Genomic DNA, 15,273 nt, shown 5'->3' with positions numbered 1-15,273 from the left:
AGGTATTTCATTGATATGTGATCCAGAATGATACAACAATTGTCAGAAGTTGCCTTACAAAATTGTACTTTATTCAAAATGCTTCGACCTGTGCTGATAAACCATTGATAGATGTTCAAAAAAGGCATGCCTTGCTTGTTTTGGTGTGAGTAGGAATTCAGCATGAAAAGAGAAGAGGCTAAAAACTGCTGTTTGAAATGAGTGTGTATCTGTATCCAAGTAGTCATATTTTTGTTCACTTAATTCTTAACATAAAATAATTGTCAACAATAGGCAAATGTTTCTGATAGGAACTTGGAAATGTCTTCCAAAAGTGATGTTACACCATATGGAGAGAGATACAGTTTGTAGCTTCATTATACAAATTTGTGTAAATGTTTAATTGTAATTAGAGGTGTTGATCTCTTACAGGAAAATAAGACATTTATGGAAAAAAAATAGCAATTTGCCTGAGCATTTGGGATAGCAAGTCAAGTGAACAATGACATTATATTCTACCCCTTCATTTTTTTCCCCATTCAGTGTTCTTGCATTATAATCTACTTAAATAAGTTGTACCTATGTAGGTGCACATACAGCTCTTCAAAATTCATCCTTTTTCACTAGAACATGGAATGAGAGGAACAAATTCCATTTTCCTATCAATTTGAATATTTACAAATGTTAGCCATGGATAAGATGTACAATTATAATTTTAAAATGGAATCTCCTGTTTCAAATATTTTACAATTATAACAATTTAAAATAACACAAGATAATAGTAAGAAAATAAAAAAAATGTTATATCTATCAATAGCCATAAGGGGCAAGTGTAAAGGATACTAATATATCAGTGATTGTTGTTTAACATCCTTATTTAGGTCATTTGCCTGTAGTAGAAAATTGGCTTTGGACATGAGCTTCTTAAAAATGAGGATTATTTTTTTGACTTGTTTAGAAAATTAAGTTGCTGGACTCCCAATATTATGGGAGACCAGTGTCCTTACAATATACCAGTTCAATTAACAAAAATTTCACTGATGCTTGTTAGTATGGGAAAAACAGTATTTTAAGAATATTGATACCGATATCCAATTTCATTGCTATATATGAGAACTTAAATAATTGGACAAAAATGCAGTGTTTCATGCGAGAATTAGTCTATGCAATTATTATAGCACCACCAACTGGATGACACAAAAGTAAAAAGCGAAAGGTATTCCTTCCTTCATTTTCCCAATGAAGCTCCTCATTTGGACAAAGAAAGCTACTTTCATTGTGAAAAATATAAATATCTGACCTATACCAGTTCATTAAGGTTTCAGGGTGTCAGTGATATTTATTCCACTTGAAAAGCCATTCCTTGAAATAAGCTGCATTTTTTGAGTTATAAAGCACTGAAAATCTTCAGTTCTGCTGCATAGCCAAGTTTATGTTTTTGGAATAAGCATGTTTCTAATATTATGGAAGGTGACCTTTGGATTAAGAAACTGATCTGTCTATAGGTGTCAACTTCCCACAACCCTGATCTAATGGCCAACTCATTATTGCCTTAAAATTAGCCTTCTTTAATTGCTGCATTTTATTTACAGTACATTTTAGACCATTAAATAGACCTTTTATATATATAAAACCTTCAAACATTTTTCACTTGGAAAAACTGCAAAGCTCCACAGTTAATGGTTCTGGGTGAAGGCTTTTTAGTCATAAACCTCTTCCCTAAACTGTTGTTAGCCTTGTTAAAGAAAAAATTATAACTTCTCCCCTATGGGATAAAAGCCACATGAAGCCAGAGCCTATAAGATATACAAAACAGTTAAAAGGTCTAGACAAATAGTGTGAAAGAATGAGATTGATTTCAGAATCAGATAACATCATTAATAAAGCTGTTTTGGGGAGGGGGGGTCACGATTTGTGGATTTCAGTGAAAAAGGCTTAGACCTAATGGTCAAGAGTTATGCAAATGAAGTCTCCTTAGTGCCATAATTGTGCTATGTGTTTCTTTTTGTCCCTGGGCAAAAATATGGCCAGAGTTCTCTTAATAACTCATTTGGGTTACTACAGGGCCTTTAAAAGTATCCAGAAGCTGTAGATGGAACAACATATTGAATTCAAGCTGGCAGCTTAGACAAAATAGTCACAGTGTATCTCGCTGGTTCTGAAAAAAAAGTCATCAGTTCTTTCTGTGCCATTGCACTAATTAAAATGTTGTTCAAGGACAGTTGTTTCCATATGCATGTCTGGTTCTTACCAGAATCGTGGCTCTGTGTGTGTGTGTGTGAGAGAGAGAGAGAGAGAGAGAATTAATCCAGAATAGTTTACAGTTAATTCATCTTCGAGGTTAACATTCCTCCCCATCAGAACATGCTATCATATTACATATTTTGAACTATGCTCCAGAAAGTTATGGCGTATAATAATGAATAATTCAAAATCTGGAATAACAAGACATCATATCCAGAATTATAAGTGAGTAAGAATTAATCAAGCATCTGCACAGCCCAATTTTCCATGTAGTAGCTTTTACCATGGAATTAATCTATTCTCATACAGTATCCATTTTTGTAGGGTGAAAAAATACACTGGAAATCCTTTTCATAGGAGAAGTACAATTCTTCAATTCCAATGCAAACACCATAGTTACAGTTTGCAAACATATTTTTGTAAGTTTTTTTAAAATGTTAATATGAAATACTAAATATAGCATACTTTAGAATGATGTTATTGTACTGGCAGAAAGATGAAGCCTCTATTAGTATACTTATTTGTTACGTTGGCATTGGATATGCAGGCCTGTCAAACCGGCAGCCCATGGGCCGGATATGTCATGCACAGGCCACACCCACCCTGGCTGCAGAAAGGCAAAAAACATTGAAATACATCACGATCCAGCCCATGATGTGATCAAGTTTGACACCCGTGGGATCAGCAATGTCCTGAAAAAAAATACAAATGAGCATAAGAATCAGATCAGACCAAAAGTGCTGTACTCAATTAGGTTTCACACAGTAGTCAATCATATATTTTAAATAAAAAGAACTCTCTTCTCTGAACTATTCAGCCTATTCTTCATGCTAACTATTCATGCTAACTATTCTTCATGCAGTTATAAACATGTGAAGAAAATAATACCTATCTCTTTATCTTTGTTGTCATCAACTCCCCTAGTGTTCACATTTAGAAAGTCTCTATAATAGACAACATTCTGTTGTACCAACATTCTTAGTATGATCACATAATTTTTTAAATATTTGGTACAGTGGTGGGTTTCAAATTTTTTTTACTACTGGTTCTGTGGTTGTGGCTTGGTGGGTGTGGCAGAGGAAGGATACTGTAAAATCTCCATTCCCTCTCCAATCCAGGGGAAGGTTATTGCAAAATCCCCATTTCCTCCCAATCAGCTCCCAATCTACTCAGAAGGCAGAGAATAGATGGGGCAGGGCCAGTCAGAATTTTTACTACCAGTTCTCCAAACTACTCAAAATTTCCGCTACCGGTTCTTCAGAACTGGTCAGAACTGCTGAAACCCACCTCTGATTTGGTCACTCCCTGGATAATGAAAGGGACAAGAGGTAACCCCAGACTCTTCTTGTAATAACAACATAATGACAATTGAAAAGAGCATATACAATTATAGAATCAATTATCTTTGCTGACTGTGGTTGGTCAAGGTTTCAGCTTGCTAATGGAGCAAAGTATATATGTGAATATGATCAGCTTTGAATAGGCTTTGTGAATAAGTTTTTAGAAGGTGACTCTTTGGTTGGCAGAATAGTTTAAAACTTACTCCCAAAATGGCTTTATGATTGTGTTTAATTTATAATATATTTTTTTCTGTGCACAGGCAATAATAAATAGTACCATCACTCCCAACATGACATTCACAAAAACATCACAAAAGTTTGGTCAATGGGCAGATAGCAGAGCAAATACTGTTTATGGCTTGGGATTTTCCTCTGAGCATCATCTCTCAAAGGTAAGTATTTCCACCAGGTATGCGATTGCTTGGGGCTAGGAAGCAACAGGCAGTTATGCAAAAAGGAAGAGAAATTTTTATAACACTCTTAGAAATTTAATGCAATTTACTTTGGAAAATATATTCTCTGCCAAGCAAAGACCTCTTAAGTAAACTTTGAAGTTGCATGATGTCTTCCTCCAGTTCATATAAACAAAATTTAATTATTGGTTTGGGAATAGTAATTCCAAACATTTCTCTGATATATGCTTCTCAACTTTTTAAAAAAATATTCTTTCTTGATTGTGTTTCAGAACTGAATCTGATTGCTAAAACAAACAACCATATATAAAATGATCATTGGCTATTAACATCCCAATTAAATTTAGAATTCTTACAGGCCTGTGAGCTTTGTGTTGGATCTAGGCTGTTTTCCTGCATATCCATGTTTTTATGCTTGACATTTCAGAGTTTTGGATAGCCATTTGCGATATTTGTGTAGATGAAAGCACCGTCACATCTTATTAGCGTGATATTAATTTGGAAAAACTGCTCGTGTGTGTGTGGAATGGAACTTTTTACAAATTTTTGTAAACCAGTGCTTCATTTGTTTGTATTACTGTATTCATGGGATCTGAAAATAATTATTTTAGTTATGTATACCTGCTTTAAGAACTTGCTATATTCAGTTTTCTGCCATGGCTGAACAGAATGTAGAACTTCAAAACTCAGTAAAGAGATCAGATTGACTTGGGACTAATGTTATACTTCTTTAACTTTCCATGTAGTCTTGTTCAGAAAGTCTGTAGGCACTTTTAAGCATGTATCAGATATGGACAGGTATAAGTTTATTCCCAGAGAAAGAGTACTTAAATATCTAAAGGAATATTTGCTTAGTTTTGTTTCAGAAACTTCCATGTACAGAGCAAAATAATGGTAGAAAGAAGATTTTAGCAGTATTTGCAAGAAAGATTTTACCGGAAGCACTTACTAAGTTAGAATTCAAACTCATAGCTTAACAATTGTTGTATGTTATACAATTGTAATCCAAGATCTAGAAATATAGGAAAAAATTATAGTAGATCAAACTGCTTGTACATTATAAAAGCATTATTAGACTGGCATTTATTTTTCCTAATGAATTTGATTTGTTTCAACTGTTTTTCAGTTAGCTTTTCTATACAGTAATGATCCTTCGCTGCTGTTTCAGATCCTAACAGCATTTACAAAACTGTGTTATATATGAATTTAGGGGAGGCAGTTGCCTTGTTTTTCATTTTATGCTTTTTTATATTTAACTCCATTTGCCACTTTATTAGATGTCCTTACAGGATGCTTTGCTGTTTCACATCCTAATTATTTCTGAACAACTTAAAAAGCATTAGTCCCAATACTGATTCTAAATGGATCCAATTATTTCCACACCTCCATTGTGAAAACTAATTACTTTTACTGATTATTTTAAAATCTTTAATCAGATAATGTTGTTGATCCATAAAATCTATAGCCATTTAATGATTTACACTGATCTCTTTATTTATCTCCCCTAAATTGGCTCTGGAGTATTTGATGAGAAACTTGGTTGAAAGCTTTTTATAAGGCTGACCATAAAGTATTCTTGTTCACATTTTCAAAGAACTCTAAAAGATTAGTGATACCGAAGTTAAATTTGAACAAGCCAGATTGATTCTTCTTCTTTTGTTTTATTTAAAATAATATTATTCAACAAATTATTAAGAGCAAGAACAAGTTGGTCTATATAATTTAAGCAAAACAGACGAAGTTAATTGATTCAACTTTTCTTGTAATCATCTAATTAAAACTTTAGTATTCCCTATTTTCCTGTGTTATTCAGTGGCCTGACTGCATCTCTATATTGTTTCCCTCTTTTAAATCATTTAAAGAGTTTTGATTGTTGCTCTTAACTATAAATAGAAGGATGTCCCTTCATTCTTTTGGCACTCCTTATCTGTTTTGGTTTTGTAGAAATGTGTGTTCCTTTTGAAGTTTTTTGTTCTTTGAAATGAGTGTTTTTGCATGAACATTTTCCTTACTACGTAATACTTGTTATAATGTCTTCAACTAAAATTTACCTTTCTTAACTTGTAATATATAAGAGTTTTAATGGTAATTTGAATGACTCTCATACATTTTCAGAAGATTTATAAGGATATGATGAGGGTGTTTCACTCTCCTAGGGATAATTTTTTTCTGTACCAGTTATTCCATAGTTCTCTGCTTTCTCCTAGGTATTTGTCTAAAACTTTTGTTAGGCTCTTGGAGAAGTAGCAGGACAAATCTTAGTTGTGAATTGTTTACAATCCAATAGGGATGTGTGTGTGTGTGTGTGTATGTGGAGAGAGCGAGAGATCAGAGTTGAACAGGAGTTAGTGCTAGCACTGATTATATTCCCTAATTGGGTAATGAAACATCTGAAGTAAACAACCAAGCCTACAGTGTACAGAGGATAAAACCAGAGAGCACTAAGGACTGTTTATAATACCTGTTTAAGCGTTCGGTGGCAAATTATAAACATTCAATTTCTATCTCAGTTGCAGGACTCACAAGTTAACCAACTTAGGTGCTTTTCAGGCTTTAAATCAAAGTCAGTCTGGAAAGGCTAGGAGTTCTTAGCCTTGATAAGAATTCTAGGAGGCATTCAGATTAGAGAACCCTGAATTACTTTGATTAGCAATGTATAGTTTTTATTTGGAAGAAAATTAAATATTTCTGCAATCATACTTTAAAATATGATTGGAAATAAATTTGGGAACAAGTTAATTTAAAAGAGTATACTGATGTCAAATACAGGTAATCCAAGTTTAGCAATCATTCGAATTTATAGCCTGTTTTCAAAGTTCATGTGATTGCATTTTGGGCACTTGGCAACAACTAGTTCACAACTATGGCTGTTTTCAGCATCCCCATTTGACCATAATTTTTGGTCATTTTTTGCTGGTTTCTGCTTTTTAGTTTGCTTCCAGCAAAAAATTCCTGTTGGGAAAAACAAATTTGCTTAGGGACCACAATATTCACTTAACAATGGTGGCATATGTTTAACAACCACTGCAAAAAGATGCTAAAAACAGTCACAGTCACCTTGTTGATAATCACTATGAATTATGATTGTAATTCTGGGTTCAATTACAACCATAAATTGTGGATTACCTGTAAGAATCATGTGGCCCCTTAAAAATTAATTGATCAGGCATAGGTTAACTGTTATGCTTGTTATACATGTTCTATTAAGACATCACAAAATGCTACAGCTTATTTATATACTTCATATTTACTGATTAGGTATTCCCTTCACTACCTAAAATATGCTTGCAATTTAATGCACAAATTACTCACATTGTGCTAACCACAAATTACTTATGGATGCATTTCTGAATATTGGAAGAGTAGCTGCTTCACTTTCTGAACATGTCTTGAAATGCTGAAGGCATGTAGCTTTTCCAGAGAGAGATATGGATGTTAAGAGTTCTGATTTGAGGTTCAGCTTTCAATTCCAGAGAAAATATTATACTTGGGGTTTATTTACATATTTATCTGACTTGCCATGATAAATAGTTCCATAGTTTCATTTAGTTCAAAATAATTTTATAGTGCCATAAAGGCAGTCCTTGTTTAACAACTACTCGTTCAGTAACCATTCAGAGTTAGCAATGGTTCTACACAACAAGATTGACAACTGGTCCTAGTAGTTGCAGTTGTTGCCACATATTCTAGACACATGATTATGATTAGGCACCATGGCAGCTGGCTTGCAATTACAACAATCACAGTATACTGCGGTTACATAGTTGCCATTTGCAACCTTCACTGCCGACTTCTTCAGGCAAAGGCAAAGGAAAGACATTACAATGGTGATCATATGACCCTGAGATTTGCTTAGTAAAGGCAAATGAGTTCAGCCATGTTTCGTATACAAATATAATGTCGAATGTATCAATATTTAACAATGGAGTCTGGGAGGGATGAGTTCAGCCATACAAATATAATGTCGAATGTACCAGTATTTACTGCTGCATCTCCCATCCTAAATTGATGTGGTCATTCGGTGTACTGTGTAACTGCAATGCTTAGCAACGGAGTTGTTGGTCCCAATTACAGCCTTTAAGCAAGAACTACCTATAGTTCTAAATAGTTCCACAAAGGCCCCTGTAAAGAGTATTTCATAAAAGTGTAAGGATGATAATAACGGTGTATCCTTTGTTGTACTGAGCTCTCCTTCCTCTGGTCCCCCATCTCCAAGTGTAAATAATATATAAGAATTAACAGCCAGAGGTACATAATTAGGAGTACTGATAGGCATATATTAAACCATGAATTCTGAAAAAAATATCTTCCCACCATCCATAATGATTAGAATAAAAGATTCTTTTTCTCCTAAGGAGCCTTTCTCCAAATGAGAAAGGGAAGCTTTGTATTCAACACAAAGGATTGTGATTTATATCCTGAGTCCAAAATGATTTAAAATATACTGCGTACGGGAATGTCAATAATGTTCAAAGTGCTGTGCTCAAAATAAATGATCAGAAAGCTGAAGTTTGAAAATGAATGGTTAATAGTGTAAAGATGAAGAAAAATCTTGAACGTTCAACAAAGTACAGAAAATGTTCTTCTTAATTTCTGGGTCCTGCAAAAATTGCTGAATTAACCAACTTAGCCAGTGTGAGGTATGTGGAAAGAGGCACAATGCACCAGTAACTGAACCAAATAGGTAATTTTTGGCGACAAAGCACATTGCAAAATAAATACAAGTAGTCCTCAATTTATAGCTATTCATTTAGTGACCATTTGAAGTTACAATGAGATTGAAAGTTTGCACGTCACATGATCAAAATTTGAGCCACATGATCAAAATTTGAGCACTTGGCAACTGGCATGTATTTATGACAGTTGCATTGTCCTGGGATCATGTGATCACCATTTGTAACCTTTCCAACAAGCAAAGTCAATTGGGGGGGGATCCTAATGTGCTTAATGACCACATGATTCATTTAAGAACTGCAGTGATTCATTTAACATCCATGTCAAAAAAGGTCATAAAATGCAGCACAAGTGAACAACTGCCTTGCTTAGCAACAGAAATTTGGGGCTCAACTGTGGTTGTAACTCGAGGACTACCTGTGTATGTTTGGCTGACTTCAGTCTGATATATAAAATAGATAAATATGTAAATAGATAAAATAGATAAAAATGTAAAGCTTTATCATATACATATTGATAACAGAATAGCAACATTTAGTTGAAACCTCTATCTACACACCTTTGTCACCTGAAATGGGCTCTACATTTGCATCAAATAATAAGCACATGAAGGAGAAATTGTTTTATTCTCTGAGGCCAAGGTATTATACTAAGGATGCTTTACTCAGAAAAAGTGTTACATAACGCATATTGTGTTAGAATAACAATACTAGGGGTGTCAAACCTGCGGCCGCAGGCTGGAAGCGTCACACGCTAGCCACATCCTCTCCAGAGGTGGGTTTCACCAGGTTCTGACCAGTTCTGGAGAATCGGTAGTAGAAATTTTGAGTAGGGCCTCTGGTGGCTCAACAGACTAAGCAGTCTGTTATTAACACAGCTGCTTGCAATTACTGCAAGTTCAAGTCCCACCAGGCCCAAGGTTGACTCAGCCTTCCATCCTTTATAAGGTAGGTAAAATGAGGACCCAGATTGTTGGGGGCAATAAGTTGACTTTGTATATAATATACAAATGGATGAAGACTTGCTTAACACAATGTAAGCCGTCCTGAGTCTTCGGAGAAGGGCGGGATATAAATTCAAATAAATAAATAAAAATAAAATAGTAAAATAGTTTGGAGAACCGGTAGTAAAAATTCTGACTGGCCCCAGCCCATCAATCTCTGCCTCCCAAGTCCCAGCTGATCGGGAAGAAATGCGGATTTTGCAGTAACTTTCCCCTGGATTGGAGAGAGAATGGAGATGTAACAGTATCCTTCCCCTGCCACACCCACCAAGCCACACTCACCAAGCCATGCCATGCCCACCAAGCCACACCCCACAGAACCGGTAGTAAAAATTTTGGAAACCCGCCACTGGCCCACTCCCATTTTAGTGAAGGGGAAAAAGTTATGATATATGATGACAACATAACGAAGCAAGTTTTACACCCCTGTGTTAGCAAATGGTACCTCCCCCCCATACACATGTGAGCTTATTTACTCTAAACCTATGAGGTGCCCGTCTATACATGTGAACTGCTTAAAATGCCCTTGTAAGAAAACATTCACAGCAAACTAAATTGACCTAAGTGGGAAGAGGGGGGAAAGAATCAGCTAGAAACCTTTTGGCCCAGTAAATTGTTTCTAGTCATTGACTACATGTCAAAAATAGTAGAGCTACCATGCTGACCTAAGAAGAAGGGATACATAATAAGGTCACTCAGATGGTTTCATCAAAACTATTCCAACCTCATGCTGAAATTTACACTGTATCTGCCCTTTTCTTTGTCTTGTCTTTGAAATGCGGTGGGCCAAAATTATATGAGCTGTACTTTTGCGTTTGATCAAGGCTGCTCAACAAGCTGCCAATGCTTTGCTGGAAGTGCCAGTATACAGTTTTGCTGTTTGCATGCCTCATACAATTATGTTGTATCTTCAAAGCGATTTGGTTGCTTTAGATTTTGGCCATAAAAATATTTATTCAAATGGCTTGATCAGCTCTGGCTAATTTTTCGAAACAACAAAAAGGAGAGGGAGAAGTGCAAAATATAAACAAAAATGATCTTACTGGAGCCAAACATGTTTCGTAAATGAGTTCCTTTCACAAACAAAAACAATGCAGAAGAAAATACCTAATACATAAAATGGTTCACCACATACATATAACAGGTTACTGTGAACTGCCCAGAACTCTTTGAAGTCACGTGGCACCAAATTAATTAAAATTAAAAATATTACTAAAATGGGTTATTCTCCTTAGGTCTACCCTAACTGATTCTCATTCCTAAATGTTAAACAAAAAGATTCTGTCCCAAAGAGAAAATGAAACACTGACATTATTTTATCTAAAATGTTGGTAAACTAGTCACCTGGAAGAGTGGCTAAGAGGAGCTATTGTGATTCCTACTGCCAAAGGGTATTGGGGACTGCTAGGGAAAAACTCTGAAAGGGAGAGATATGTTCCATATTAAAGATAGTTGCTAAATGTCTCCATTTTTAGCTTGTTAAAAGTTTATTTTTTATTTATTTTATTAAATTTCTATACCGCCCTTCTCCCGAAGGACTCAGGGCGGTGTACAGCCAGAATAAAAACACAGAATATATACAGTTAAAAGAATTTAAAATGAACTATTACTATACGGCCGATAATTAAAACATTTAAAAATTTAAAATATTATTAAAACCCCCAATTTAAAATCAACTATTTATGCCAGTCCTGCTTGAATGAATAAATATGTTTTAAGCTCACGACGAAAGGTCCGAAGATCAGGCAGTTGACGTAAGCCAGGGGGTTAGTGAGACTATTCAATAGTAAAATCTACTTGGTTTATTGTTATTTTTAGTAGAGCTGTCTTATTTTTTGCCGCATAGTATTCTATGGCCATAAATCTGAGATGGAATATTTCTTAATCTGGAAAGTGTTTCAATGCAGGATATTCCTGTTCCGTTTTCTTATATTGTCTAAATGTTTTCCATTTCTGATCCTAAGAGTCCAAATAAATTTTAGGATAGGGTACTATATGGCATGTGGTGCATCTTTTCAGGAAAAGTCTGCTAATTGTCTTTAGATTTGGTGAAAATAAAGGTTTTGTGTGTATTTTTTACAATCAGTGCAATGGTCATAAGGGAGATGACCCTGAGATGGTCTTGCAATGATGGTCTTGTAGGTAACCAACCCTATCACTTTAAATTACTTTCAGCAAGCATATCCTTGAGATTTTAATCCTCCTATACTGTCTGTGAAGCAAGGGATTACCTGATAATGTAGAATAATTGAGTAACTCTCAATTTCTTTTTATTGTAGCCCAAGCTTCAATAGACAGCAGATGACCTTTGTGGAGTGATCAGTAAACAGTTTTATTTCAATATAGCTCAATCAGTCAATAGGCATAAATGGGTGACCGCCACACCTGGCCATTCCTGACCACCTTTCTTATAGTTTATAATTCAAAAGTTTTGGCCAACAACAATTGTAAGGCAATGACCAATCACATATCATCCCCACCTATTTACGCTTTCTAAGCACACACCCTTCCTGTGCAGTTTCTCTCCCCTTTTATCTGTGACTAGCTACAATGGCTAGTTGTAAAAACAAGTCAGTCCTAGAGGAGATCAACCCTGACTGCTCTTTAGAAGGCCAGATCTTGAAGATGAAACTGAAATACTTTGGCCACCTAATAAGAAGGATGGACTCACTGGAGAAGAGCCTAATGCTGGGAAAGATTGAGAGCAAAAGAAGAACGGGATGACAGAGAACGAGGTGGCTGGATGGAGTCATTGAAGCAGTAGGCATGAGCTTAAATGGACTCCAGAGGATGGTAGAGGATAGGAAGGACTGGAGGAACATTGTCCATTGGGGTCGCGATGGGTCGGACACAACTTCGCAACTAATAACAACAATGACAAGCTACAACGGCTACAGAGTTTCAAAGGTGCTTTTTCAAAAAGCAACTGAACTTTGTCTTTTCTAATCCAGTTAAAAAAGCACCTTTGGGACAACCATGACCTGGATGACTGAGAATCTCCATAGACAATGGCTACCGAGGCAATGCCTGTAGCAATAATACCTAAGTCTTTAATCTTTCTTTCACTCAACCTCTGCAACATCTCATTTACCCACGGCAGAGTTAGCCTTCCCCTGTCATGAACACTGCTGTTTATTACAACCTTTTAGCTTCTTTTAGCATTTTTCTTCTTTGCTTTTTCAAATTTAGCAACTATCACTGATGTTAGGTACCCTATTATAAGAAATATTTATTTTAAAAATTTGGAGTGCAGTCGGAAAACCGATTCCAAAAAGCAGTTGCATTTAATGTTTGAAAAGTGATCTAGAACATTATTTCTGATTTGTTTATAGATGAGAACTATCTTTCTTGAGGAGTGGGTTTCTATCTGCAGCTTTTGTGGAGAGTGGTTCTTGTTGGTGGGGGAAGCAGGATTAAGTAGTCTTTAAATGGTTATTGTTTAACAATCATGATAGTTATTCATAGTCTTACTGTATATCCAAAAGGTTGATCTGATTATTGTCACATTAGATCACAAATTTTATATGTTGATGTCCCATTTTTTCAGCTAATTGAGAAATCTTTGTAAGGACTACAGTATAAGGCTTCTTCACGAATAACAATTATGTATTGATATACCTTGAGCCAATGGTTTTATTATATTGGTTATGACTTTTTTCATATTTTTGCTAATTTTGGGGGATGGTTTTATTGAGAGCCTGTGCTGTATGTTGTAAATTTGATAAATAAATAAATGTAATTATCCAACCTTTGATTTCAGTTTGCAGAAAAATTTCAGGAATTTAAAGAAGCTGCACGATTAGCTAAAGAAAAATCCCAAGAAAAAATGGAATTAACAAGTACACCATCACAGGTATGTTTGTCCTTGTTTTTGATTAAAATGGATATAATTTATTTGGAATGTAGTTTTGATTTACCAATTAAATATCAATTTTGGGACATGCATTTGCATAGTTTCATGCAGGCTGCTTCAGTCTGTTGCACCAGGTACTGTAGATCTGATAAAAAGATTATAGGTTTTCAAGTTGAAATTGCAAAAGTTGAAGCAATTTATATACCGTAGTAAGCCATTTCTTCTAAACATTATGGAGATTAAAAGGATCCTTGAGTGAATATAGGATGCAAGAAGAAAAATATTTGCTTCAGCCTGGATATATATCCATTATGAGATGCAACTTGCAAGGCCTTCTTTTCTTAGTTTGCTTCCATATGGTGTCTATTGTGTGTATGCACAGGGCAGGGAGAATTTGCTAGAGGACAGACACTCGACAATTCCGTTTGTGTGTGCATGCTATTAATCTATAACATATTAATTTAATGTATTTTGCTGATTGGTTTTTCTTTCCAGTTTTGTATGCTGCTCAGAGTCCACTGGAGTTGGCTTGCCTTCTTCATCTGTTTTTGTCTTCCTTATGACCTTATAAACTAGCAGCTTCTTCTTCCTTCTCTTGTAATTTTTTTTCTCAGTATCCTTGTTTCCTCTTACCTCTGATTGCTGTCCCATTCTTCATGTGCATCTTGTTTGGACCACGTGCAAATTGATATTCACATTTCAACATCTTTTGCTGATCTTGAAAAGCCAAGAAAGATCAATCTTATGGCTGTTGGCTAGACTGGGAACTTGCGGGAAAAAATATCATGGAAGAAGGCAACCGCTTCCATATACTGTTATACTGTGGAGCTGAATTTGGTTCCTTCTATTTAATAAAAAGTGAGAACTAATCACTGGGCTTGCAAAACGTTTGAAAGAGGGTGTTTTGCAAAGCAGGTTGTTGGAAATAAAGCACTTGCATTGAAGGAATGAAGGAGCTACATTGTTTGCACACCTCATGCAGCTGCTTTGAAAGCTGTCCCTGGCTCTCTATACTAATATCTACATGCTGAGACAACCTTTCTGTTAGGATCTCCTGCAAAATGGCTGAGCACGTTTAGCCTGAGAGAAAGCTGTGACTGCTTTAATGCTTTGTGGAAGAGAGGTTTTGTATAGCCACACTAATTACTTTTATTGAGATATTTGCTTGAGTAATCACTTTCTTACTAAGAACTATAACCCAAAGGATGGATATATTAATGCAGTAGTCTAGGCAATATGTAAACTGTAACTGCCCTGAGCTTCAAAGGCTAGCAAATGCCTCAGGCTATTTCTCTTGTTAAAGACCTAAAAATGACCTGACTAAGAAGAACACAGTAAAGAGTAAACCAATTGATTGTAATGGTTCTTGTTTGTTTGTTCGTTTGTTTGTTTGTTTATCTAAAACCATCTTGCACTTACTGTAAAATGTGTTATCAAGTATTATTTTTTAATTTCATTATACTAATCTGTTTATAGTCTAATCCATAAATACCTCTCAGATAGAAGCAGGGATATAGGTAGGTAACTATTGGCTGAGGATTGTGTATCCTATGAATTTTGAGCTGATGAGCTTTTCCACACAAAAGTCAGTACTGCTTGATTTAAATATTGTCTTGATTTAAATATATAGACATTTTTCAGCTATTTTTATATTTATCCATACAATAGATATTTTTATCACTCTTGACTAACACAAGAGTAGACTTAAAAAGTATTAAGTTACTTAAGCACATTGCATAGATTGTATAAATGGGTCAAACTTGGACA

The 15,273-nt window shown here is 35.3% G+C and overlaps 1 protein-coding gene and 1 long non-coding RNA gene across 3 annotated transcripts in view; one reads left to right on the top strand and one right to left on the bottom strand.

Moving 5' to 3' along the window:
• HOMER1 (homer scaffold protein 1) overlaps positions 1 to 15,273 on the top strand; it is a 72,368-nt gene that overhangs the window by 15,413 nt on the left and 41,682 nt on the right. For both annotated transcript variants that reach the window (XM_058169381.1, XM_058169380.1), the window contains exons 3-4: positions 3,824 to 3,955; positions 13,414 to 13,506. In XM_058169381.1, the coding sequence (XP_058025364.1) occupies positions 3,824 to 3,955; positions 13,414 to 13,506 (225 nt within the window). The remainder of the gene's footprint in view (positions 1 to 3,823; positions 3,956 to 13,413; positions 13,507 to 15,273) is intronic.
• LOC131191342 (uncharacterized) overlaps positions 56 to 15,273 on the bottom strand; it is a 50,314-nt gene continuing 35,096 nt past the window's right edge. Inside the window, exon 3 of the long non-coding RNA XR_009153472.1 lies at positions 56 to 2,915. This is a non-coding gene — a long non-coding RNA (uncharacterized LOC131191342). The remainder of the gene's footprint in view (positions 2,916 to 15,273) is intronic.

This window comes from Ahaetulla prasina, chromosome 2, assembly GCF_028640845.1.
Source record: "Ahaetulla prasina isolate Xishuangbanna chromosome 2, ASM2864084v1, whole genome shotgun sequence".
Lineage (NCBI taxonomy): Eukaryota > Metazoa > Chordata > Lepidosauria > Squamata > Colubridae > Ahaetulla > Ahaetulla prasina.
This window is presented reverse-complemented; position numbering and strand designations above follow the sequence as displayed.